Source organism: Oncorhynchus kisutch, linkage group LG21 (genome assembly GCF_002021735.2).
Source record: "Oncorhynchus kisutch isolate 150728-3 linkage group LG21, Okis_V2, whole genome shotgun sequence".
NCBI lineage: Eukaryota > Metazoa > Chordata > Actinopteri > Salmoniformes > Salmonidae > Oncorhynchus > Oncorhynchus kisutch.
Window position 1 is genome coordinate 1,868,808 of NC_034194.2, and position 26,842 is coordinate 1,895,649.

At 44.8% G+C, this 26,842-nt stretch overlaps 1 protein-coding gene across 1 annotated transcript; it reads right to left on the reverse strand.

Annotated features, from left to right (window-relative positions):
- Positions 1-6,905: 6,905 nt before the first annotated feature.
- Positions 6,906-25,101, reverse strand: LOC109876270 (PR domain zinc finger protein 1). Its single transcript, XM_020468720.2, has 7 exons — positions 24,929-25,101; positions 22,476-22,760; positions 19,192-19,311; positions 17,869-18,121; positions 12,998-14,034; positions 8,438-8,566; positions 6,906-8,210 (listed from the first exon to the last, which is right to left on the reverse strand). The coding sequence occupies exons 1-7, from the start codon at positions 24,953-24,955 to the stop codon at positions 7,704-7,706; spliced, it is 2,358 nt and encodes a 785-aa protein (XP_020324309.1). The 5' UTR covers positions 24,956-25,101; the 3' UTR covers positions 6,906-7,703.
- Between the last annotated feature and the right edge of the window lie 1,741 nt (positions 25,102-26,842).

Genomic DNA, 26,842 nt, shown 5'->3' on the forward strand with positions numbered 1-26,842 from the left:
CACCGTCTGGTATGGCAACTGCACGGCATCTGACCGTAAATCATTACAGAGGGTAGTGTGTATAGCCCAGTACATCACTGGGGCCAAGCTTCCTGCCATCCAGGACCTACAGTGGGGCAAAAAAGTTTAGTCAGCCACCAATTGTGCAAGTTCTCCCACTTAAAAAGATGAGAGAGGCCTGTGATTTTCATCATAAGTACACTTCAACTATGACAGGCAAAATGAGAAAAAAAATCCATAAAATCACATTGTAGGATTTTTTATGAATTTATTTGCAAATTATGGTGGAAAATAAGTATTTGGTCACCAACAAACAAGCAAGATTTCTGGCTCTCACAGACCTGTAACTTCTTCTTTAAGAGGCTCCTCTGTTCTCCACTCGTTACCTGTATTAATGGCACCTGTTTGAACTTGTTATCAGTATAAAAGACACCTGTCCACAACCTCAAACAGTCACACTGATAATCTCCCTCGATCTGGGCTCCACGCAAGATCTCAGCCCACTGTGAGCAAAAATCCCAGAACCACACGGGGGACCTAGTAAATGACCTGCAGAGAGCTGGGACCGAAGTAACAAAGCCTACCATCAGTAACACACTACGCCGCCAGGGACTCAAATTCTGCAGTGCAAGACGTGTCCCCCTGCTTAAGCCAGTACATGTCCAGGCTCATCTGAAGTTTGCTAGAGAGCATTTGGATGATCCAGAAGAAGATTGGGAGAATGTCATATGGTCAGATGAAACCAAAATATAACTTTTTGGTAAAAACTCAACTCGTCGTGTTTGAGTCCAAAGAACACCATACCTACTGTGAAGCATGGGGGTGGAAACATCATGTTTTGGGGCTGTTTTTCTGCAAAGGGACCAGGACGACTGATCCGTGTAAAGGAAAGAATGAATGGGGCCATGTATCGTGACATTTTGAGTGAATCTCCTTCCATCAGCATGACAAAAAACACACCACCCGGGCAACGAAGGAGTGGCTACGTAAGAAGTGACCTAGCCAGTCTCCAGATCTCAAACCCATAGAAAATCTTTGGAGGGAGTTGAAAGTCCGTGTTGCCCAGCAACAGCCCCAAAACATCACTGCTCTAGAGGAGATCTGCATGGAGGAATGGGCCAAAATACCAGCAACAGTGTGTGGAAACCTTGTGAAGACTTACAGAAAACTTTGGTCCTCTGTCATTGCCAACAAAGGGTATATAACAAAGTATCGAGATAAACTTTTGTTATTGACCAAATACTTATTTTCCACCATAATTTGCAAATAAATTCATTCAAAATCCTACAATGTGATTTTCTGGATTTGTTTTTTCATTTTTTCTGTCATAGTTGAAGTGTACCTATGATGAAAATTACAGACCTCGTCTTTTTAAGTGGGAGAACTTGCACAAGCGGGCCGCGTCGGTGGCACTGTGTTATCCTCAAGTGAATAACTGTTAAATATATTCTGCCATATTACCAGTCACCTTGCCATGGTTAAATGTGGTGGTTCGCGCTTTCAGTCTTGCAGGAATGCTACCATCTATCCACGGTTTCTGGTTAGGGTAGGTTTTAATAGCCACAGTGGGTACTACATTTAATATATGCTCAGTCACCGTATCAGTGTATGTGTCCAGATTATTTTCGCAAGCTACCTGGAACATATCCCAGTCCACGTGATCAAAACAATCCTGAAGTGTGGATTCCAATTGGTCAGACTAGCGTTGAATTATTTGAAGCATGGGTACTACATGTTTGAGTTTCTGCCTATAGGACAGGAGGAGCAAGATGGAGTCGTGGTCAGATTTGCCCAAAAGGAGGGCGGGGGGGCGGGGGAGGGCCTTGTACGCATTCTGTAAGTTTGAATAGCAATGGTTGAGTCTTAACAGCGCGAGTAGTAAGGTCGATATGTTGATAGAACTTTGGCAGCCTAGTCCTCAGATTTGCTTTGTTAAAATCCCCATCTAAGTCAAACCAGCAGGTCGCCTTGAGTGCCTCTTCTCCGCCGGCGATGTTTTGGGTCGGTTAAATTCCTCTGGGGAGAGTGAACAAAGGATCTGCTACAGGAAAGTCATATTCCTACTCGTAATGCTGGTAGTTCTGGTGAGTTACCGCTGCTCTAATATCCAATAGTTATTCCCGGCTGTATGTAATAACACAAAACATTTCCTAATAAGGTAAAAAAGAATACATAAAAAAACAAAATACTGCAAAGTTTCCTAACAGCTCGATACTGTCATCTCCGTCAGCGCCAACTTCCATCTACGTGTATGGCGTTATTATTCGTATCCCAGAACAGTGTGCTTTGCTAGTTAGAGCCTAATGTTAGCTAGCTAACATTGAACCAGGTTGGTTAGCTCCCAGCAGATTCATGCAGGGTAGTAACGACATGATTTGAAACTATGTTCATTGTTGTTTAACTAGCTAACGTTAGCTGGCTGACTCGTTAGCTAACGTTACGTGACGTTTGTGAAGTTTACACGTTGTTTACCAAACTAGGTTCATTGTTTACCTAGCTAGCTAGCTACATGCCTTAACCTAAAGTGTACAACATCCATTGAATATGTCCGGTGTCAGTAAACGTTGGCAAAAAAAGCGTAATGAAATGGTTGCCAGTTAGGCAGTTTTCATGTTATCCAGAGGTAAACAAATCATCGGCCAGAGCGTCAAGGGCTAACGCTAACGCTTAACAGGGTGTGAATGATGCTGAATGGTGTAGACAAAGAAGAGCTTTTCACTAGATACCAAAACATTCAAAGGCCAATTTCTCAATAGTAAGTTTACAAGTTTAATAACTTTCAAAGTAGAATTAGTTTCCCATTGTTCCTCAAAAATGCAGTACCTGAAATAGCATTTTGTAGCTCTGAGTCTCTACTTTTATCCAATGTTGCTACATTAGACCAAATCCAGGTGGTGAATCACATGAGATTGCTTTGATACTCTTGTGAAACAAGAAGGCCTTCACATACGCAGAGATTGTCAAATAATGTATTTTGGCCTAAAGAGCGTGTGCAAGCTTTGTGATGGCCACTCCAATACCTTGACGTTGTTGTCCTTAAGCCATTTTGACACTACTTTGGAAGTGTGCTTGGGGTCATTGTCCATTTGGAAGAACCATTTGCGACCAAGCTTTAACTGATGTCTCCTTCCTCATCATGCCATCTATTTTGTGAAGTGCACCAGTCCCTCCTGCAGCAAAGCACCCCCACAACATGATGCTGCCACCCCGTGCTTCACAGTTGGGATGGTGTTCTTCGGCTGGCGAGCATGCCCCTTTTCCCTCCAAACATAACGATGGTCATTATGGCCAATCAGTTCTATTTTTGTTTCCTCAGACTAGAGGACATTTCTCCAAAAAGTACGATTTTTGTCCCCATGTGCAGTTGCAAACCGTAGTCTGGCTTTTATATGGCGGTTTTGGAGCAGTGGTTTCTTCCTTGCCGAGTGGCCTTTCAGGTTATGTCGATATAGGACTTGTTTTACTGTGGATATCGATACTTTTGTACCTGTTTCCTCCAGCATCTTCACAAGGTCCTTTGCTGTTGTTCTGGAATTGATTTGCACTTTTCGCACCAAAGTACGTTCATCTGCTTCCTGAGCGGTATGACGGCTGCATGGTCCCATTGTGTTTATACTTGCGTACTATTGTTTGTACAGATGAACGTGGTACCTTCAGGCGTTTGGAAATTTTCAGACTTGTGGAGGTCTACAATTTTTTTTCTGAGGTCTTGGCTGATTGCTTTTGAATTTCCCATGATGTCAAGCGAAGAGGCACTGAGTTTGAAGGTAGGCCTTGAAATACATCCACAGGTACACCTCCAATTGACTCAAATGATGTCAAATAGCCTATCAGAAGCTTCTAAAGCCATGACCAAATGTTCTGGAATATTCCAAGCTGTATAAAGCCACAGTAAACTTAGTGTATGTAAACTTCTGACCCACTGGAATTGCGATACAGTGAAATAATCTGTCTGTAAACATTTGTTGGAAAAATTACTTGTGTCATGCATGAAGTAGATGTCCTAACCGACTTGCCAAAACTAGTTTGTTAACAAGTAATTTGTGGAGTTGTTGAAAAATGAGTTTTAATGACTCCAACCTAAGTGTATGTAATCTTCTGACTTCAACTGTATGTAATGTCCTGTAGTACCACAATACAGACAGCTCTTGGTGCTCAGTCTGTGCAAGTGTTCAACAGGAGAGAATCTAGCCCTGCCCAGTTGCATGGGCTCCGGAGGAGACGAGTCCACTGCCCTCAGTGATTCCCGTGGGAACTCGGGTGACATCAGATTCTCCGGGATTCCCCGGAGGCGAGGTGGACGAACGAGTGTGACTGGGAACAGACCTTTTCTCCCTCCTACGTTCCTGTAACCACCCATCAATCCATATGGTCAAGGCTATGAGAGAGTTGAGGTCCATGTGCAGCTCCGGGCTGCGAGGTTGTATTTAACCACCTCAGATAATCCATGAAGGAACATGTTGAACAGGGATTCCAGGTTCTAGGCACTCTCGGCAGCAACGGAGGATCTTTGCATGTGTGGTTCCCACCGTGAAGCATCTAGGAGGAGGTGTGATGTTGTGGGGGTGCTTTGCTGGTGACAATGTCTGTGATTTATTTTAGAATTCAAGGCACACTTAACCAGCATGGCTACCACAGCATTCTGCAGCAATTACACCATCCCATCTGGTTTGAGCTTAGTGGGACTATGATTTGTTTTTCAACAGGACAATGACCCAAAACATACCTCCAGACTGTGTAAGGGCTATTTGACCAAGAAGGAGCGTGATGGAGTGCTGCATCAGATGACCTGGCCTCCACAATCACCTGACCTCAATTCAATTCAGATGGTTTGGGATGAGTTGGACTGCAGAGTGAAGGAAAATCAGTCAACAAGTGCTCAGTATATGTGGGAACTGTTGGAAAAGCATTCCTCATGAAGATGGTTTGAGAGTGCCAAGAGTTTGCAAAGTTATCATCAAGGCAAAAGGTGGTTACTTTGAAGAATCCCAAATATTCATATATTTTGACTTGTATAACACTTTTTTGGGTTTCTACATGATTCCATATGTGTTATTTCCTAGTTTTGATGTATTCACTATTATTCTACAATGTAGAAAATCCCTTGAGTGAGTAGGTCTGTCCAATTTTTTTGACAAGTACAGTGTATTTCCTGAGCTTTCATACATCTGCTAGATATAGGACAGATACTTTAAATCCTTATGATTTATTTTGCTACTGCTTTTTGCCATTTCTAAATGTGTTATTCAATGCGTTTCTATGGGCTATAGTTGTAAAGAGCAAATTCTATATTTTTATCAAATCATTTACAAATATATTTAGGAGGTACCTAATTTAGGAGGTACCTAATTCAATATCAAATAGCTAAATGATCTATTGTATGACCATCTTAAAACATTTCCATATGTTAGCTTAGTAATGAAATATGTCTAATGAAATTCAACATGATTTAAACCACCCAATATATATTTAATATACTGTAGGATGAAAAGACATTAAACAGTGAAAATATGCAAACATGTCAGCATGTAAAATATAATGAAAATGTGATGAGAGGGGTTGAGTGAAAAGGGGAAAGTGGGGACAGAACTAAATCCATACCCTGTAGCAATTTAGTGGATTGTTGGAGGAAACGAACTGAATCATTTACCCATGTGTAATACTCTGTTTCAGTTTCCATACGGAGTGGTATTGCATCACCTCTGGGGAGTCCGTAGATTGGTCTCGTTGGTAGTGTGCGGGCGGTAGAGTGTGTGGGTGTGAGCAATTTCCCGTATCAATGAGTTCAACTACTGCTGGCAACTGGAAGTGATACACTTAAGAGAAAATATATACACGGTCACACACAAACACACACACACACACTCTGCTTATCCCATTTCAAAAACTGAATCCTGATCAACATCCGATCCTGAATTATTATATGAAAACCGGATTTTCCCAAAGTGCCAGTGGTGTCCTGAAGGGAGAGAGGGGGAGAGAGAGAGAGAGAGAGAGAGCTCATGAGCCTGTGCAAGAGAGAGGCCAGCGTGTGTGTGAAAGAGAGAGAGGGCGAGACTGTCTTTGTGAGTGTGTGCCAGCGATGTCAAGCCTTACCAGAGCTCTGAAATACAATGTGGGTAACAGCGGTAGGAAGGAGAGGTAATCAAGATAACAACTTCGCTAATGGGGCACACATGGGGCACACATGGGGCACACATGCACATACAAGGTTGGGGAGAACAGATTACATTAAATGTAATCTGATGGCAATTTGTGAATTTATCAAAAATATTGTAAATCAGTTTACAGATACTTTTGAAAAACAAGATGAATACTTCTTGGGTTACTTTTAAATTCAGAAAGGATGTTTGTGGTTAAGTGTGGTAGATGGAACCGAAAGGATGCTGGTTCAAATCCCCGAGCCGACTAGGTGAAAAACCTGTCAATGTGCCCTTGAAAGGCACTTAACCCTAATTGCTTGTGTAAGTATCTCTGGATAAGAGCATCTGCTAAATGACTACAATATAAATGTAAAATAACATCTTTATGTTTTCCCAATGACATTCAAGTCATCATTGAAAAAGGCACACGTTTAAGTTTGTTCCACCTGAGCGAGTCTGACCACAAGTCAGAGACCAGTACGACACACCAAATGCGTTTGATGGATCCTTTTTGTCTTCTTTTAATGCTTCTTAAGGGGAAAGTAATCTAAAATGAATGGAAAGTAATCAGATTACATTACTGAGTTGGGGGTAATCCAAAAGTTACGTTACTGATGACAATTTTGGACAACCTACTACTACTAGTAACTGTAACAGATGACATTAAGAAAGTAACCTACCCAAGCCTGCACACACACACACACACACACACATACAGACAAATGTGAATAAACACATTCAAATGTAAAGTAAGGCACATTATTTCTTTATGCATGAATTGTTTATTTTCAATTATTGCCCCACATCATCAAGAAATAAGAAATGACAAAAACAGATAGAAGGAAATAAAACTCTGTTATAAACATTTGATCACAAGTCTCTGTCTTTGTGTCTTCCTCAGGTTACAAAAAACGGCATAATAAATTAATAATAAGGCTGAGGATATCATAGGTACAAAACAATGTTTATATTCTCTGATAATAATGTTCTCCTAGTAAAATCCCACTTATTCACCACAGGAGGTTGGTGGCACCTTAATTGGGGAGGACGGTCTTGTGGTAATGGCTGGAGCGGAATTTGTGGAATGGTATCAAATACATTAAACACACGTGTTTGCTATTCCATTCGCTCTGTTGCAGTCATTTGTATGAGCAGTCCTCCCCTCAGCAGCCTCTATTGCTCTTCACATTGCCCTGAGAGTAAAAATCCCTGTAATAGAGACAAAGCCTTGCTTCAAACAGTAAAGGTCACTATCAGGCCACTGTCACCCTGATGGATTATAAATACGTTGTCTCTTGTACTCTTTCCACACTATCATTACCGAACCAAGCTGTACTGTGTTGGCTTGGATATTTCATTTTCACATGGTCCTTTCCAGTACATTGCAAACACTATACATTGTATGTGGATGCATAACCAGGCCAGTGCAGTACAACTCATTTTGCCATGGCTTACCTCGGCTCAGTAGCTTGAAAAGGGTATTAGTGGACTGTCACATGACCCGACTCCTGTTTGACATAGCCAGGATGCAGAGGTAGAGGGCAGCTGTGATACTGCAACCTAAGGACAGAGGATTCCCTCGCTGCTGCGTTGTAGGCCACGCTCGACTAGTGACATATTCCCATTGGCGCCGTTTAAATGGTTGGAGCTCTTCCGCCCCAACTCCATCTCCTGCAGCAGGACGCTAGTGCTGCTGTTCCCCTTCTCCACCTCAGCTCCCGCTGCCATTGCTTCCAGGCGTTCCGCAGCCTTGCTCAGGTCGAACTGCTCAATCGCGGCATTGACACGGTGCAGCTCCTCAACAGAGGGAACAGGGCCTGAGGGGTCGGGTCCTGAGGGGCAGAAACCCTGGAGGTGCACCTGGAGGCTGCAGTAATTGAGGTAGGTGCATAGGCAGTGTGGGCAGTGGTAGGGGCGCTCGCCAGTGTGCAGGCGCTTGTGGAGCTTGAGGTGGGCATACTGGGTGAAGCGGGCCAAGCACAGTTTACACTGATAGGGCTTCTCACCTGAGTGGAGACGCAGGTGGGTCTTGAGGTTGCTGGTGCTGCTAAAACGCTTGCGGCACACCTGAAGCGAAAGAGAGAGAGATGGGGGGGAGAAAGGATGAGAGTAATTACTTCATGAATGGTGTTTCTTTAGCAGTAGAGCAAGATTAGTATGAGATTTTACGCAGGCTTGCTTGGGAATATTATGATGTGTTATTTTGTGCTCCCATTGTCAACTTAGTGCAGTAAACCATAGTGAAGAATGATGGTATCAGGGAAGCATGACATATCAGTGAAGTATCAGTATACCTGGCATTCGTGTGGCTTCTCCCCAGTGTGAACCAGGAAGTGTTTCTGCAGGTGGGCCAGCTGGGTGAAGTCCTTACTGCAGGTCTGACACCTGAAGGGCCGCTCTCCACTGTGGACGCGCAGGTGGACCTGGAGACAGGAAACATAATAGCAGGAAGGAAGGAAACAGAAAGAGAGAGCCATAAAAAGGAAATGAAAAGACAAAAAACAGGATGAGACAAATCTATTTCATGAAAAGAACAGAAAGCCCCTATACACCCAATTACCACCTTTGTTGCAGCCTGGTCTCATACACTAGCCGTAACATAGTAGTCAGTAGTCATAGCAGTCAGTCAGGAAAGCTAAGGCCAGCTTCTTCAGGCAGAAATTTGCATCCTGTAGCTCCAACTCCAAAAAGTTCTGGGACACTGTGAAGTCCATGGAGAACAAGAGCACCTCCTCCCAGCTGCCCACTGCACTGAGGCTAGGTAACACGGTCACCACCGATAAATCCATGATTATCGAAAACTTCAACAAGCATTTCTCAACGGCTGGCCATGCCTTCCGCCTGGCTACTCCAACCTCGGCCAACAGCTCCGCCCCCCCCGCAGCTCCTCGCCCTAGCCTCTCCAGGTTCTCCTTTACCCAAATCCAGATAACAGATGTTCTGAAAGAGCTGCAAAACCTGAAGCCGTACAAATCAGCTGGGCTTGACAATCTGGACCCTCTATTTCTGAAACTATCCGCCGCCATTGTCGCAACCCCTATTACCAGCCTGTTCAACCTCTCTTTCATATCGTCTGAGATCCCCAAGGATTGGAAAGCTGCCGCAGTCATCCCCCTCTTCAAAGGGGGAGACACCCTGGACCCAAACTGTTACAGACCTATATCCATCCTGCCCTGCCTATCTAAGGTCTTCGAAAGCCAAGTCAACAAACAGGTCACTGACCATCTCGAATCCCACTGTACCTTCTCCGCTGTGCAATCTGGTTTCCGAGCCGGTCACGGGTGCACCTCAGCCACGCTCAACGTACTAAACGATATCATAACCGCCATCGATAAAAGACAGTACTGTGCAGCCGTCTTCATCGACCTTGTCAAGGCTTTCGACTCTGTCAATCACCATATTCTTATCGGCAGACTCAGTAGCCTCGGTTTTTCGGATGACTGCCGTGCCTGGTTCACCAACTACTTTGCAGACAGAGTTCAGTGTGTCAAATCGGAGGGCATGCTGTCCGGTCCTCTGGCAGTCTCTATGGGGGTGCCACAGGGTTCAATTCTCGGGCCGACTCTTTTCTCTGTATATATCAATGATGTTGCTCTTGCTGCGGGCGATTCCCTGATCCACCTCTACGCAGACGACATCATTCTATATACTTCCGGCCCGTCCTTGGACACTGTGCTATCTAACCTCCAAACGAGCTTCAATGCCATACAACACTCCTTCCGTGGCCTCCAACTGCTCTTAAACGCTAGTAAAACCAAATGCATGCTTTTCAACCTTTCGCTGCCTGCACCCGCACGCCCGACTAGCATCACCACCCTGGATGGTTCCGACCTTGAATATGTGGACATCTATAAGTACCTAGGTGTCTGGCTAGACTGTAAACTCTCCTTCCAGACTCATATCAAACATCTCCAATCGAAAATCAAATCTAGAGTCGGCTTTCTATTCCGCAACAAAGCCTCCTTCACTCACGCCGCCAAACTTACCCTAGTAAAACGGACTATCCTACCGATCCTCGACTTCGGCGGTGTCATCTACAAAATAGCTTCCAACACTCTACTCAGCAAACTGGATGCAGTTTATCACAGTGCCATCCGTTTTGTTACTAAAGCACCTTATACCACCCACCACTGCGACCTGTATGCTCTAGTCGGCTGGCCCTCGCTACATATTCGTCGCCAGACCCACTGGCTCCAGGTCATCTACAAGTCCATGCTAGGTAAAGCTCCGCCTTATCTCAGTTCACTGGTCACGATGGCAACACCCACCCGTAGCACGCGCTCCAGCAGGTGTATCTCACTGATCATCCCTAAAGCCAACACCTAATTTGTCCGCCTTTCGTTCCAGTTCTCTGCTGCCTGTGACTGGAACGAATTGCAAAAATCGCTGAAGTTGGAGACTTTTATCTCCCTCACCAACTTCAAACATCTGCTATCTGAGCAGCTAACCGATCGCTGCAGCTGTACATAGTCTATCGGTAAATAGCCCACCCATTTTTACCTACCTCATCCCCGTACTGTTTTTATTTATTTACTTTTGTGCTCTTTTGCACATCAATATCTCTACCTGTACATGACCATCTGATAATTTATCACTCCAGTGTTAATCTGCAAAATTGTAATTATTCGCCTACCTCCTCATGCCGTTTGCACATAATGTATATAGACTTTTTTCTACTGTGTTATTGACTTGTTAATTGTTTACTCCATGTGTAACTCTGTGTTGTCTGTTCACACTGCTATGCTTTATCTTGGCCAGGTTGCAGTTGCAAATGAGAACTTGTTCTCAACTAGCCTACCTGGTTAAATAAAGGTGTTCTCAACTAGCCTACCTGGTTAAATAAAGGTGTTCTCAACTAGCCTACCTGGTTAAATAAAGGTGTTCTCAACTAGCCTACCTGGTTAAATAAAGGTGTTCTCAACTAGCCTACCTGGTTAAATAAAGGTGTTCTCAACTAGCCTACCTGGTTAAATAAAGGTGTTCTCAACTGGCCTAACTGGTTAAATAAAGGTGTTCTCAACTAGCCTACCTGGTTAAATAAAGGTGTTCTCAACTGGCCTAACTGGTTAAATAAAGGTGTTCTCAACTAGCCTACCTGGTTAAATAAAGGTGTTCTCAACTAGCCTACCTGGTTAAATAAAGGTGTTCTCAACTAGCCTACCTGGTTAAATAAAGGTGTTCTCAACTGGCCTACCTGGTTAAATAAAGGTGTTCTCAACTAGCCTACCTGGTTAAATAAAGGTGTTCTCAACTAGCCTACCTGGTTAAATAAAGGTGTTCTCAACTGGCCTACCTGGTTAAATAAAGGTGTTCTCAACTAGCCTACCTGGTTAAATAAAGGTGTTCTCAACTAGCCTACCTGGTTAAATAAAGGTGTTCTCAACTAGCCTACCTGGTTAAATAAAGGTGTTCTCAACTAGCCTACCTGGTTAAATAAAGGTGAAATACAATAAAAAAAATAAAAAAGTATGATATGTTATGGTTCGTATGGTTACATAAGACAGAAGGTTACCTAAGGCAAAGGCTTTTAACATGAACGTCTAGCAACCCAAAGGTTGTATGTTCGAATCTCATCATGGTCAACTTTAGCTTATTAGTAACTTTGTAACTATTTACTACTTGTTGTGTTAGCTAACCCTTCCCCTAACCCTTTAACCAAACTCCTAAACTTAATTCCAACACTAACCTTAACCCCTAACCCCTAGCCTAGCTAACGTTAGCCCCCAACTAACATTAGCCACAACAAATTATAATTCATAACAAATCATACTTACTGCAAATTTGTAACATACTGTACGAAAAGCAATTCATAACATATCATACAAACTGTAATTCATAACATATATATGAATTGTAATTTGTAACATACACTAGAAAAAGAATGTGAACACCTGAATGTGAACATCTCATTCCAAAATCATGGGCATTAATATGGAGTTGGTCCCCCTTTTGCTGCTATAACAGCCTCTACTCTTCTGGGAAGAAGAGTGGGGACTTGCTTCCATTAAGCCAGAACAGCATTAGTGATGTCGGGCACTGATGTTGGTGATTAGACTTGGCTCGCAGTTGACGTTCCAAATCATCCCAAAGGTGTTCAATGGGGTTGAGGTCAGGGCTCTGTGCAGGCCAATCAAGTTCTTCCACACTGATCTCGACAAGCCATTTCTGTTTGGACCTCGCTTTGTGCGCGGGGGCATTGTCATGCTGAAACAGGAAAGATGTTCCTTCACTGGAACTAAGGGGACTAGCCCCCAAAAAATGAAAAACAGCTCCAGATCATTATTCCTCCTCCACCAAACTTTACAGTTGGCACTATGCATTCGAGCAGATAGCACTCTCCTGGCATTCGCCAAACACGGATTCGTCCGTCGGACTGCCAGTTTTTGTCTATGGAGATTGCATGGCTGTGTGCTCAATTTTATACACCTGTCAGCAACGGCTGTGGCTGAAATTGTCAAATCCACTCAATTGAAGGGGTGTCCACATACTTTTGTATGTATAGTGTATCATAGGAAATGGATGATGGACATCCACAAATTAATATATACCATTACAAACCTAGCATATCATACACGTTTCAGTGTCCCAGATTTGTATTTATATTGTTACATCTATCCATGAGTCCAGGTTGTCTATCGATCCAATAAAGGTGGTAATTAGGGGCGTGCAGTGTAATTGGGAGTATATACTGTTCTTTTAGCCCATCAGCAGTTTTTTCAGGTTCTTCGTATGACCACAAACTTTTCCATAAGCAAAACTATTTCAATAATGATATCATATTAGCATAAACTATCATCTAAACATAAAGTACTTGTAATCTCAGACATGGGCCATATGATCAGGGACTGACTGACCTTGAGGTTGGACAGCTGACCGAAGAGCTTGCTGCAGATGTTGCACTCGTACCGGATCTTCCCATTCTTCCGTGTGAGCGGGTAGGACAGGGTCTTGTACCCGATGACCCGTCCACCATGCCTGGCCTTCCGCAGGTCCACTGCCCCTTCCTCTGCACTGTGGCTGGAGCTCAGGAGGGCGGATGTGCGCTTGGAGGGGAGGTAGTCAGAAGAGGCGGTCGGGCCCGCCAGCGGTGAGCCTCCCCTGGGTGCGAGGCAGGTTGCCATGGAAGAGGTGGCTGGTAGAGGCTGGTCATCGAAGGTGCTGCTGGCAGATGAATGATTGGGGTCACTGAAGTTGTCCGTTGGTGTCAAATGTAGGTTTTTGAGGTAATTCTTTGGTGCAGGCACATGGTCCCCAAGGTGTTTGCACCCATTGGTCCGCATACAATTGAGGTCTTTTTTGCTTTTGGTCTGTGCGAGGGGAAGATCTCTGCTGCCATTGGGCAGTGAGAGGTTTTTTGGGGTAGTGGTCAGTGCAAGCAGGAGCTCTTTGTGTACATTGGCAGATGGTTGCAGAACGTGCGGGTACACCTCAAAAGGCAGCATGTGAGGTGGAAATGGCATATGAGGAGCTATTCTGTCACTGTACTGGGGGTATGTGTGAGGTAGTAGGCTGTTAATGCCAAGCGGGAAGTGAGGTATGAGGTAGGGACTGCACAGTGAACTGGGGTACATGCGACCTGGTAATGACGACACTGTGTAATGTTGGGCTGTGATGGGGATGCCCAGGCTGGGCTTGACAGGGAAGTGCATGTGGGGGCTGACACGGCTGCTGAGGGACCTTTTGGGGATGGGGGGGCCACAGTACGGGATGGGTGGGTAGCTGGAGTAGACCACAGAGGGGCACAGGGGTAGGACAGGGCTGCAGGTTGAGGACAGTGCCGATTCGGGGAGTCGGGGGCAAGTGGGGTCGGGCTTGGTGTTCTCCATCCTCAGGATTTCAGACATGCTGTGCCCCATCTTCCCTGAACTCTCTCCACGAACATTGTTTTGCTCTGTGGGACAAAAAAAAGACACAGAGACACATACTTAGGGTAAAGTTTTGTCACACAAAAGAATCAAATCAAATCAAATTGTATTTGTCACATGCGCAGAATACAGCAGACCTTACTTACAAGCCCTTAACCTACAATGCAGTAAGAAAATATTTGGTAAATAAACAAAAGTTTAAAAAAGTAACAATAAAATAACAATAACGAGGCTACATACAGGGGGTACCGGTACCGAGTCAATGTGTGGGGGTAGGGGTAAAGTGACTATGCATAGATAATAAACAGCATGTAGGACCAGTGTAAAAATGGGGGTCAATGCAAATAGTCCGGGTAGCCATTTGATCAATTGTTCAGCAGTGTTACGGCTAAGGGGGTAAAAGCTGTTACGGTGCCGCTTGCCGTGCGGTGCAGAGAGAACAGTCTATGACTTGGGTGGCTGGAGTCTGATCATTTTTAGGGCCTTACTCTGACCGCTTGGTATAGAGGTCCTGGATGGCAGGAAGCTTGGCCCCAGTGATGTACTGGGCTGTACGCACAACCCTGTCACATCTACTCCTGCTCTCCCTCTCCGGCGTTCGACGTCACCAGTTTATTCACTATTACGCACACCAGTGCTTCATGAGACTCACCTGGACTCCATCACCTTCCTGATTCCCTCCCCTATATCTGTCACTCCCTTGGGTTCTTTCCCCAGGCGTTATTGATAATTTTTCTTGGTTTTTATGTCTGTACTCCATTTATTATTAAATGCACTCCCGGTTCTTGCTTCCTGACTCCTAGTGTACACGTTACATACCCTCTGTAGTGCCTTGCAGTCTGATACCGACCAATTGGCATACCAGAAGGTGATGCAACCACGTGATGCTCTCGATGGTGTAGCTGTAGAACTTTTTGAGGATCTAAGGATGCCAGATATTTTCAGTCTCCTGAGGGGGAATAGGTGTTGTCGTGCCCTCTTTACGACTGCCTTTGTGCGTTTGGACCATGATAGTTTGTTTGTTTGTTGGTGAACTTGCAGCTCTCGACACACTCCACTACAGCCCCGTCGATGTGAATTGGGGTGTGCTCGGCTCCCCTTAACCTGTAATACACAATCAGCTCCATAGTCTTGCTCACATTGAGGGATAGGTTGTTGTCCTGGCACTACACTGCCTGGTCACTGACCTCCTCCCTATAGGCTGTCTCATCCTTGTTGGTGATCAGGCCTACCATCGTTTTGTTTACGATGGTATTGGAGTCCTGCTTGGCCACACAGTCATGGGTGAACAGGGAGTAAAGATTGTACTGAGCATGCACCCCTGAGGGTCAGCATGTGAGATGTGTTGTTGCCTAACCTTACCACCTGGGGGTGGTCCATCAGGAAGTCCAGGATCAAGGGAGGTGTTTAGTTCCAGGTTCTTTAGCTTAGTGTTGAGCTTTGAAGGCACTATGGTGTTGAATGCTGAGCTATAGAGATTGCGTAATCTGTGGATCTGTTGGGGCGGTATGCAAATTGGGTAGGTCTAGGGTTTCTTGAATGATGGTGTTGATGTGAGCCATGACCAGCCTTTCAAAGCACTTCATGGCTACAGACGTTGAGTGCTACGAGTCAGTAGTAATTTAGGGAGGCTACCTTGGCGTTCTTAGGCACAGGGACTATGGTGGTCTGCTTGAAACATATAGGTATTACAGACTCGGTCGGGGAGAGGATGAAAATGTCAGTGAAGACAGCCCTGCGCCCTTGTGAATGTTGGCCCGTTTAAAGGCCTTACTCACATCGGTTACAGAGAGTGTGATCACACAGTTGTCCGAAACAGCTGGTGCTCTCATCAATGGTTCAGTGTTGCTTGCCTCGATGTGTGCATAGTAGTTATTTAGCTCGTCTGGTAGGCTCGCATCGCTTGGCAGCTCGCGGCTTTGCTTCCCTTTGTAGTCCGTAATAGTTTGCAAGCCCTGCCACATCCGACGAGCATTAGAGCCGGTGTAGTAGGATTCAATCTTAGTCCTTCATTGACACTTTACCTGTTTGATGGTTTGTCGGAAGGATTTCCTTAAAAGTGTCTGGATTAGCACAGATCTGTGGAAAAGTACCATGAAACTATCATTTGCAGCGTGATAAGTTTAGTCACCAGTGCGATGCATTGGATCCACACAATCGTGAGATGCAGTCTTTGGAATTCACATTGAATGATATTCCTTCTGAACCTTTTTGAAATGTTATTGTTATCTTGCGCGCTGTCAATTGCTTGTGCCGAATGTCACCACTAATGATCACACTAACTGCACTGGGGTGGAAACTCACACACTGACTTCACACAAAGCAACAAAGGGTTAAAGTTTACTGACAGCCTATCAGTGTATTAAATTACCATTATCTGTCTGACTAATTGCATTGTGTCACATCAGCACTAGTCTAACCTATGACAAATTTAAGAGTTGGTGTCACAAAGCCAAAACTTTTATTTCTACCTAACGGCCTAACTTTTTGTTGAATTCTGAATACCTCTGAAAAAGGCTCTCAGTAAAGAAGAAGAGATCCGTAGCTAGATCAAATACTGTACTGTCAGGGATTGGTGACACAAACAGACAGACAGACAGACAGACACACACACACAGGAAGAGACAGACAGACAGACACACACACACAGGGAGAGACAGACAGACACACACACACAGGGAGAGACAGACAGACAGACACACACACACAGGGAGAGACAGACAGACAGACAGACAGACAGACAGACAGACAGACAGACAGACAGACAGACAGACAGACAGACAGACAGACAGACAGACAGACAGACAGACAGACACACACACACACACACACACAGGGAGAGACAGACCGACAGACAGACACACACACACAGGGAGAGACAGACAGACAGACACACACACACAGAGAGAGACAGACAGACAGAAACACACACAGAGACAGACAGACAGACTCCAATTTGTTCCACAGGACCACCCCTCCCTCTCTTCCTGAGAGGTGAGCACTCAGGCAAACTAACAACCAACACTCTTGGAGATACCAATCTGTCAGCGGGAACGCCTTGCCAGGAAGTTCAAGTAGTCAATGGAGCACTTCCTCCTGCTCTTCCTCTTCAAGAGCAGCCAAATGAATAAGGGAAACCTTCCAGAGAACTGTCAGCACCTCAACACCCCCCCTCCTGGATTGTTGTAAGTGTGTGTGTGTGTGTGTGTGTGTGTGTGTGTGTGTGTGTGTGTGTGTGTGTGTGTGTGTGTGTGTGTGTGTGTGTGTGTGTGTGTGTGTGTGTGTGTGTGTGTGTGTGTGTGTGTGTGTGAAAAAAGGGACATTTAAACTTTGCCTTGAGACCTGGAATTGGTCTCTCCCTATTGAGACAAAACCACTCCTGGTGACACCTGGAGCTAGATCTTATCTCCTTTCTTTTCTCTCCTCACAAAGGCCTGTGTGTGTGTGGCTTTTATTACTAGTTAAACACCCACACAAAGAGTTTGTAAGTCGACTGGATCATTGACTGAGCGATTTTGGCTTCGAATAACCACCTACATCCACCCATTGCTCTGGTAAACTCTAGGAATGGCTCTCTACTCCTTTCAATGCGTTGTGCCGAACACGTATTGACCATATTGCTTTTCACATCCCCTCACCACAGTGAATACAAGTCCCACAAACCCCATATTGTCCCATTCTGTATTAGACTGGATCAAATGGGATTGGATCCGTTAGGCTGGTCTAGTATAACTTATTAAGTACATTAGTTCCAGGCTTGATTCCTATATGAATCTGATGTTAGTCGAGGAGGCCACAAAACAGCAACTTGCTGCCAGATGTAGCTCCTCTGTATTTCAGAATCCATCTCAGAAACGTACCAATTCTCTCCGTGAAGAGCTCTCCGGGGGGCGGGTAGTTGAGACGGTGGGCGAACTCCGGGCAGTACCACACCAGCAGCTCCTGGCCCGGTGGCACGGCTCTCACCGTATAGAAGTAGATGGCCATGCCAGTCTGGCACGCCGCCAGGTTCTGGTCCTCTGGACGACAGGCCGGGTTGACGTAGCGCATCCAGTTGCTCTTCTCCTCATCCAAGCCATCCAGGATGTGATGTAACCGACCCTCGGAGAATACCTGGAGAGAGACAAGAGAGGGAGAGAGAATTAGATGACTACATCAACACAACCTTCTCCCACGGCTCTGAAACCTAAGATATGGCATCAATCCAGTAATATGACGTGAGAAAGGAAGTCACTCAGGATGTTGTTCTATCTATCATATAAGGTGTGGAGGGATTTGGTTGGTGGTGGTAGTGGTGGGGTACCCGGTGTGGTCATAATGTGTTGTTGTTTCTACCGGAATGACAGTAGGACAACTCTACTCGAGTCAGTTCACAACTGACTGTGTTATATCACTTTCATTTCAATGTCATACCTATAGTATGTACCAATGCATTACACCTAAATGGTTAGACATTCCTGGACAGCAACAAAAAAAAGAGATCCTTCTCTCTGGATTTGTGCCACAGTTTTCCACTCAATCTGCTTTATATCACTTTGTTTGTTGGTCTTTGTCTGGAAGCAGTGTTGTTTGACTCATGACTTTACAGAGTCCAGGTTGTCTATGTGATGGCAGTGTTAATCTCATGTCTGTGGAGTGGCCCAGTTGTTAAGATATTGTGTCGGGACTGTGTATAGTCTGTTGGTCTGTGTCATGACTATGCTGTTTGCAGGCCTAAGCCGTTAGCTGTGTGTATGCAAGTGGAAGTCGTGGCTCGCAGGCCCTAGGCCACTTCCTTGCTTAGTCAGTGTGAGAGTCAGTGTGTGTGTGTGTGTATGTGTGTGTGTGCGCGCGTGTTTCCCAGCAGAGAGACCATGGCACTGCCGAGAGGAGCAGTGAGTGGGAAAGCACTGCTTCACTGAAACCGAACAGCTGTGTGTGTGACCTCCTCCCCAACGAGAAAACACACGCACACACACCTTCACACACAACCTTTACAGTGAAGCAAAAAAGAACACATTGACATAAAAACACAAGCGCACCTAGGCGCACACACACACACACACACACACGCGCGCACACACGCACACACACACATTACACAGGATGTGAGACCACAAGTGTCAATTTGTGCAATCCCTCTACCCCCTGTAGAAGTGAACAGAATTTGACCTCAATGAGATCTCACAATGCCCCTCACTTACTCTCCAGAAGTACTTCCTGTTGGCATCTTTGGGCACCATGTCATTGCTGTAGGTCTGGCCCACCAGAGGGCCGAACCGTGTCCCCTTCTGAATGAGCTCCCGACTGGTCACCCCAAGCACCTGTACAACACAGGAAGGAGGAAGGGGAGGACCATCCTCCTCAGTGAATTTCATAAAAATAACAATTCTAAAACATTTCAAAAGTTATATTTTCTCGATAAAACTATAGTAAATATAATCACGTCACCAATGAATTGATTAAAACACTATTTTGTAATGAAGGTCTACAGTAGCCTCAGCAGCACCCTGTAGGGTAGCACCATGGTGTAGCCGGAGGACAGCTAGATTCCGTCTTCCTTTGAGTGCATTGACTTCAATACAAAACCTAGGAGGCTCACCCCCCTCCACAGACTTACTCAGTAATTATGACAACTTCCAGAGGATGTCCTCCAACCTATCAGAGCTCTTGCAGCATGAACTGACATGTCCACCCAATCAAAGGATCAGAGAGTGAATCTCGCACTGAAAGCATAAGCTACAGCTAGCTAGCAAAGGGAGAGAGAGAGAGAGAGAGAGAGAGAGACAATACAGTACCTTGCGAAAGTATTCGGCCCCCTTGAACTTTGCGACCTTTTGCCAAATTTCAGACTTCAAACATAAAGATATAAAACTGTATTTTTTTGTGAAGAATCAACAACAAGTGGGACACAATCATGAAGTGGAACGACATTTATTGGATATTTCAATACAGGATTAAGATCGAATCATACTACACTTGTTTCAACGCTCATCGGACGTGGCAGGGCAAACTATTACAGACTACAAAGGGAAGCCCAGCCGCGAGCTTCCCAGTGACACAAGCCTACCAGACGAGCTAAATTACTTCTATGCTCGTGTCGAGGCAAGTAACACTGAAACATGCATGAGAGCATCAGCTGTTCCGGATGACTGTGTGATCATGCTCTCCGTAGCCGATGTGAGAAAGACCTTTAAACAGATCAACATTCACAAGGCCGCAGGGCCAGAAGGATTACTAGGACGTGTACAGCATGCGCTGATCAACTGGCAAGTGTCTTCACTGACATTTTCAACCTCTCCCTGTCTGAGTCTGTAATACCAACATGTTTCAAGCAGAACACCATAGTCCCTGCGCCCAAGAACACTAAGGTAACCTGCCATGAAGTGCTTTGGAAGGCTGGTCATGGCTCACATCAACACCATTACCCCAGAAACCCTAAACCCACTCCAATTTGCATTCCGCCCCAACAGATCCACAGATGATGCAATATCTATAGCACTCCACACTGCCCTTTCACACCTGGACAACAGGAACAGTTACATGAGAATGCTTTTCATTTACTACAAGTCATAGCTGTTCTTTATATGGCCTAAAATAAATGTGTTCATCGGGGCACAATACAACATGTATTGGATAACGGATCAATTATGGGGCTGATGAAATGTTGTAAATGTATTTCATGTATTTAATATAGGTCTTATCAGGCTCAGGTAGCATCTAGCATCTAGAATATTCATGCTGATCAAAGCTCTAATCAAATTCAGACAAATTTATATGCTTTTGAATGACGCCTTTTGTTTTGACAGGAAATACAGGGTTACCCGGGAGAAAAGTTATTTGGAACATAACGATGGATTGAACATTTGTAAAATACCGGGAAAATATTCAACTCTGATACTGACTGTGTAATGGGTGCGTGTTGGTGGCAGGGAAGTCAGGCCCAGGAGAACGAACTTGGTATAAACAGAGTCGTTTAATAAGTGCTGACCAAACTCCAAAAACCTAAATATATAAAAATAACAAAGGGGGTACAAAACCCATTGCACACCAACACATACTAGCACAATCACATACAATAAAACAATCTCCGACAAGGACATGAGGGGAAACAGAGGGTTAAACACACAACATGTAATTGATGGGATTGGAACCAGGTGTGAAGGAAGACAAGACAAAACCAATGGAAAATGAAAAATGGATCAGTGATGGCTAGAAGGTTGGTGACGTCGATCGCCAAACACCGCCCGAACAGGGAGAGGGACCGAGTTCGGAGGAAGTCGTGACAGACTGACTGTTCAAGCTCCTCAAAGACAAAGAGGGAATAGGAAGGGAGCCTGAATTTGAACAAGTTCATATTGACAAGCGCTGCCCATGCCCTTAGATCAGACACACTTTGATTCTAGTCATGTCTGAATACTCTGAACAATCCAGTGGAACCATTACGTTCACCTATCCAGTCCTCTCAGATCTGTGAACATGTCAAGGTGGTAGGAAGGATCCATTTAGAAAGAATTTAAACATGGCCTCAGTCTCATTCCTGTCTCCTGTTCAGTAATGCTCCGGATTTCACTTAGTGGAAATCTACTTCGCACTCATCAATTCATGACTATGTTCAAATTTGACGTAAGTGGGATTTAGGATTCGACTCTGAACATCAGCCCACCCGCCCAACCACTTTCCTTCTTTCATCTTGATCAAACTAGCTGATATACTTCTTGGACCGGAGATTATTTACGATCAGTAGCAAGAGTCTCAGTGTCTCCGCTTTACAGTTTAATGGCAAGGGACATTAGGAACGGGGAATGTAAAGTATAGTATCTGTGGCTGTGAAGACAGAGGCTGCGCCCCAAACGGCACAATATTCCCTATTTGGTGCACTACTTTTGACCAGGTCCCATAGGGAAACCTTATGGTCAAAAGCAGTGCACTAAATAGAGAATATTGTGCCGTTTGGGACGAGCCCAGTGGCTATTGTCTTGCCATCTGTCTTAAGATGTACACAGCGTAAAAGACACAGAGAGGAAAAGCTGGAAAGACAACAGTGTGTCAAGCACCGAGGAAGGACGGAAGGATGGAAGGATGGAAGGATGTGGGAGTGATGTAAGGGGAGTTTTCCAAAATGCACACACAGAACAAATATAGTACAGCCGTATGCACATGCATAAACACACACACACACACACACACATTACACAGACCTATTATGAACAGATAGGCATACATTCTCATGCATGTGCGCATACGTACCTGTGTGCACGCAAACACATTGAGACGCACACACCCAAACACACACAAGCACACACAAACACACTAGGTCACCACAAAGAAACACCATGCCCACTCACTCTCCCACACACACACGAAAACACAAACACTCAGACATACCTGCATTCAAATACTAACTCTCTCAATCTTAACTTTCATTTTTTAAGCACATCCCCCATTTCCAGGAAAGTTTGGTCTTCACGCTTTCAGTATAACCTACCTCTGCAGAGTCAGGGCAGCGTTTCAGGACCAAGTTTCGGGGTAGAGACCTCTCAGCCTTGGTCTTGTTCTGGTTCTCTGGGTGGTTACCCGGGTGCAACGGGTGGTCCTTCAAGATGTAGGTGCACCTCTCCTGGAACTCAGCCTCACTCCAGAGGGTCATGTCTATGTCCTGGAGGTTTGAGTCGGTCAGGGTCAGGGTGGGGGTGGAGACCGATGTGGTGTGGGGAAAGGGGGAGCCATCTGAGGTTAACATGGCTGTGCTGTTCTGGGAGGAAGAGGAGGCCTAAGGAATAAGACCACAGAAGAGTATGAGAACTATGATGTGCATTAGCCCAAATAATTGAGGAAGTCAATTTCAATTTCTTTTCTTGTACCTGCTTATACCCTTTTCCCTCCCTCCCTCCCTCCCTCCCTCCCTCCCTCCCTCCCTCCCTCCCTCCCTCCCTCCCTCCCTCCCTCCCTCCCTCCCTCCCTCCCTCCCTCCCTCCCTCCCTCCCTCCCTCCCTCCCTCCCTCCCTCCCTCCCTCCCTCCCTCCCTCTCTCCCTCCCTCCCTGCCTCCCTCCCTCCCTCCCTGCCTGCCTCCCTCCCTGCCTCCCTCCCTCCCTCCCTCCCTCCCTGCCTCCCTCCCTCCCTCCCTCCCTCCCTCGCTGCCTCCTATAGAATTGAAAGAGCATGAAGCATCACAAACAGCGGATGAAGTGTGCTGAAGGAGGAAGCTCTACTCTGTTTTGAATGGAGCTAAAATTAGAAGCAAGGAAGCTGAGGTGTGAGACAGTCAGAGACGGAAGGAGATGGCGGAGGGGTAAGAGGGTTGTCAATCAGTCGAAGAGGGGTGTCCTAACTAACTTTCCCAACGAACACTACCGGACAAACAAACTTCAAACGGTAGCGCCCATCCCTGCACCATCGCCGCCCACCATTCTAAACATCCTGTGACTGTCCAAAACACGATCGCCGTCTATAAGAAGCGGTTCCTGTGCACGTCAGCCGAGGCGCGGCGACCACCACTTTCACAAGTAGGAAACCAGTGTTCCCCGTGAATCAGTCCAGACTTCCTCTCTACACTGACTGGGACCTGGCTCTCGTCCCAGTTACCTGCCTCTCTGTTCGTCTGTTCCTCTGTCTTTCTGTCTTTCTGTCTGGTGTTCGACCCGGACATTCTCTTTTCACGTTGTCCTTTCCAGCACGGTTCCAGCAGCTATGATGGATGCGTGACCAAGCCAGTGTATTACAGCCCGGGATCCACTCAGTAGTGTGAAAAAGCTTTAATTAAGACTGGACAAAGACGTGAACAGGACTAGAGTTAGTATGAAAAAGGCCAATCCTAGAGCGCCTTTGCAGGTGTAAACCTGTGGTAAGTGCAGAGGTTTACACATCAGCAGCTGATGATTTGAAATGCCATTTAGCAGACAGTTTTATCCAAAGCGACTAGTCAAGCAGGCAATACATTTGAAATATGAGTAGTCCTGGAAATCGAACCCCCTATCCTAGCATTGGAATCACCGTGCTCTACCAACGGAGCTACAGGGGACCAGTTTTGCTCTTATTTTTCAAGTTATCCCAGTTGATGGTATACAGCTCAAGTTGAAGTGTCCTAACTTTTCTTATCTATTCCCTTTCCGAATGGATTGTAAGTCCTCCAAAACGTTCGTAGACTGGTTTGAAATCTTCTACTCAACACCTTTTGAAATGGTCACAACATAGCACACAATTATAAATGTTTTAATACCAGCGATATCTTATTAGAACGTGTATCATGCTCATCCATACGAGGAGAGGAAACTGATCTTCTCTTGTACTGTACACTCATCGACCAAGATTGATGGATGACATTTCACGTTTCTTTGGTACGCATCACCGCAGAGTGGAATGAGTCTCACAACAGACGGGGAAAGCTCACTCTGAAACCATGAAGCTATGAAACTGCACTCTGAAATCAATGCATGATGAGCCAAAGGCACACAGCTGTGGCCTCTTGAGAAGTTGTCAATTGTTGACTTTTAAAAATATCACCATTACGCCCCTAACACCTTATGGCACAAAGGAAGACTTTTGTAAGAGGAGTGGTGTGAAATCTGTGAGTGACTGAAAACGAATAGTTTCACAAACTTCATGAAAGCCTACAACTCAAATATCTAATAATGAAAGCCTACAACTCAAATCTATTTCATTGTATGACACTGTCACACCAATTGACACAAAAAAATAGAAATTTAGGAAGTGGAGTGATGTGAAATCTGTGCAGTGTGTGACTGAAAACATACAGAACTTTCACAAACTTCATGAAAACTCATATATCACTATCGCTGTCTCACCGTCACACGTCACATTATGACACAAAATGACTTTAGGTGTAATCTGGACTGTCCTAATTTCTACATACACACAGCGCACACTATAGTAGGATGAGAATAATAGTGGGATGGTAAAGGAGAGGTGGGAGTACTTACTATGAAGCCTTGAGAGGAGCCACACATAGAGCAGGTTATCTGTATCCTTGAGTGCCTGTGTAATTGATGGTCCCTCTCCTTCCTTCTCTTTCCCCTTCTCCCTCGCGCTCTCTCTGATGAGATTCTTATACTGCGTGTACCTGTTGCAACTGAGGGACAGTGGTGTGTGTGGGTTTCTCTCTCTCTCTCGGGTGTGTGGGTCTGCCCGCTCTCTTCCTCCCGTATCTCCCTCCTCTGTGTGTGAGACTCCTCCTTAGGGGAAGTGATCTGTTCATCTATACATCGCTTATTCACTCACTCTCTGCTCCGGGGGCTCGTGCTGAGATAAGAAGAACAACAAGAGCTTTCTCTCCAGGAGGTGTGTCGCCGGTCACACAGATATTGTCCGCTTCAGACACACATCTTTCTCCTTTTTCTTTTTTCCTGAGATTCTAACACAACCCCTCTTTTCTGTCTTCCTTGGGTGTGAATGCATATATGTCAAGCGATGTTGTTCTATGTTGTGTTTGTGGGCCTAATTTAAGATTTAGGAAAAGAGAGGGGCTGTTTGTTTGAAAAGATTAAAATAAGTTGACTTTTTCTTGTCAGTTCTTTGAAACTGAGAGTTGAATTCAAATTGAAACCAAGACTTTGGTTAGTTTCCAAAACACAACCACAACCAAAATTTCAAGAGCTTAAATGTAAATGTTTCCTACAGGTTCTGCCTTGACAAAATTACATAGACTAGGTCTATAACTCTCAGAAAATTGAAGTGTCACGGCTGTCACTTGAAGTATCTGCGAACATTCTGTATTTAGCTGAAGTGTTCTGAAGTTGAGGACAAAATGTAAGGCTTTGTGAATGTCTAGAAATCGGATCGACACCCTTGCTTGACAGCTGCGGTCTGAAATAATGTTAATGAAGACATCAGTATTTGGCATTTGACCGGCATAAATGCACACATATAATGCAGGGTCAAGAGAGCTTGTTCAGCCCTAGCACGTGATAACCAGGTTATAACCATGTCATAATAGCTGACATAACTTGTCATAACCTGTAATAAAATGGTCATAACACTGTCATGGCCCATATATTTACACCTGTTGTGACATATATTGCATTATTTTTATGGCTGGTTATGACACCTACATAAGAGTGTCAAATCCATATTTATTCTAATAATTTATTCCCTGACAATAACTTTCCTTTCGTTTGAAAGTTTGTTTCTTGTTGTTGTAATGAATTCTTTACAGTAGTTTTTTTTCATAATGTTTCATAATCTCACTATGACCATCCAGTGTCACTTTACTTGAACTAAGAAAATACGCTTTATGGCACTGTCATGAAGCATTATGACATCATAATCGTATCAGCCAGATAGACCTATCACGTACAAGCCCTTATATCAGTCATCAGTCACATAGAGGGTGTCTTGTCCTGCTCCTGAAATCTGCTCCTCATCCCAGTCATCAGCAACAGAGCACTGGAGTAAATTCATGTCTGACATCAATGTGTGAACGATTACAATAATAATTTAACAAGGTCAGTAAAAAACATACTGTTGACACGTAGGCTATGGTGTAAGGGAGTGTTTTGCCTTGTGTGGTTGTTTTGTGGATTTAGCCACTCTTATGTAGGTGTCATAACCAGTCATAAATGAATTACCGGAGTTGGTTTTGTGGATTTAGAGACTCTTATGTAGGTGTCATAACTAGCCATAAATGAATTAACGGAGTTGGTTTTGTGAGTTTTGACACTCTTATGCAGGTGTCATAAACAGCTATAAAATAATGCAATATATGTCACAACAGGTCTCAATATAGGTATCATGACAGTGTTATGACCATATTATAACAGATTATGACACTAGGTGTCAAGTAAAGTGTTACCCTCATTTTATATGACTGCAGATTCCTTCATCACCAAGCCAATGGT

What these genes read in the sequence shown, in the direction of transcription:
- LOC109876270 (XM_020468720.2), bottom strand. Translation starts at nt 24,955, where the DNA reads ATGTGTGGCTCCTCTCAAGGCTTCATA. An exon ending in GCTCCTCTCAAGGCTTCATA is followed by an intron (nt 22,761 to 24,928) that starts GTAAGTACTCCC and finishes CTTATTCCTTAG; the next exon opens with GCCTCCTCTTCCTCCCAGAA. An exon ending in ACAGGAAGTACTTCTGGAGA is followed by an intron (nt 18,122 to 19,191) that starts GTAAGTGAGGGG and finishes GTCTCTCTCCAG; the next exon opens with GTATTCTCCGAGGGTCGGTT.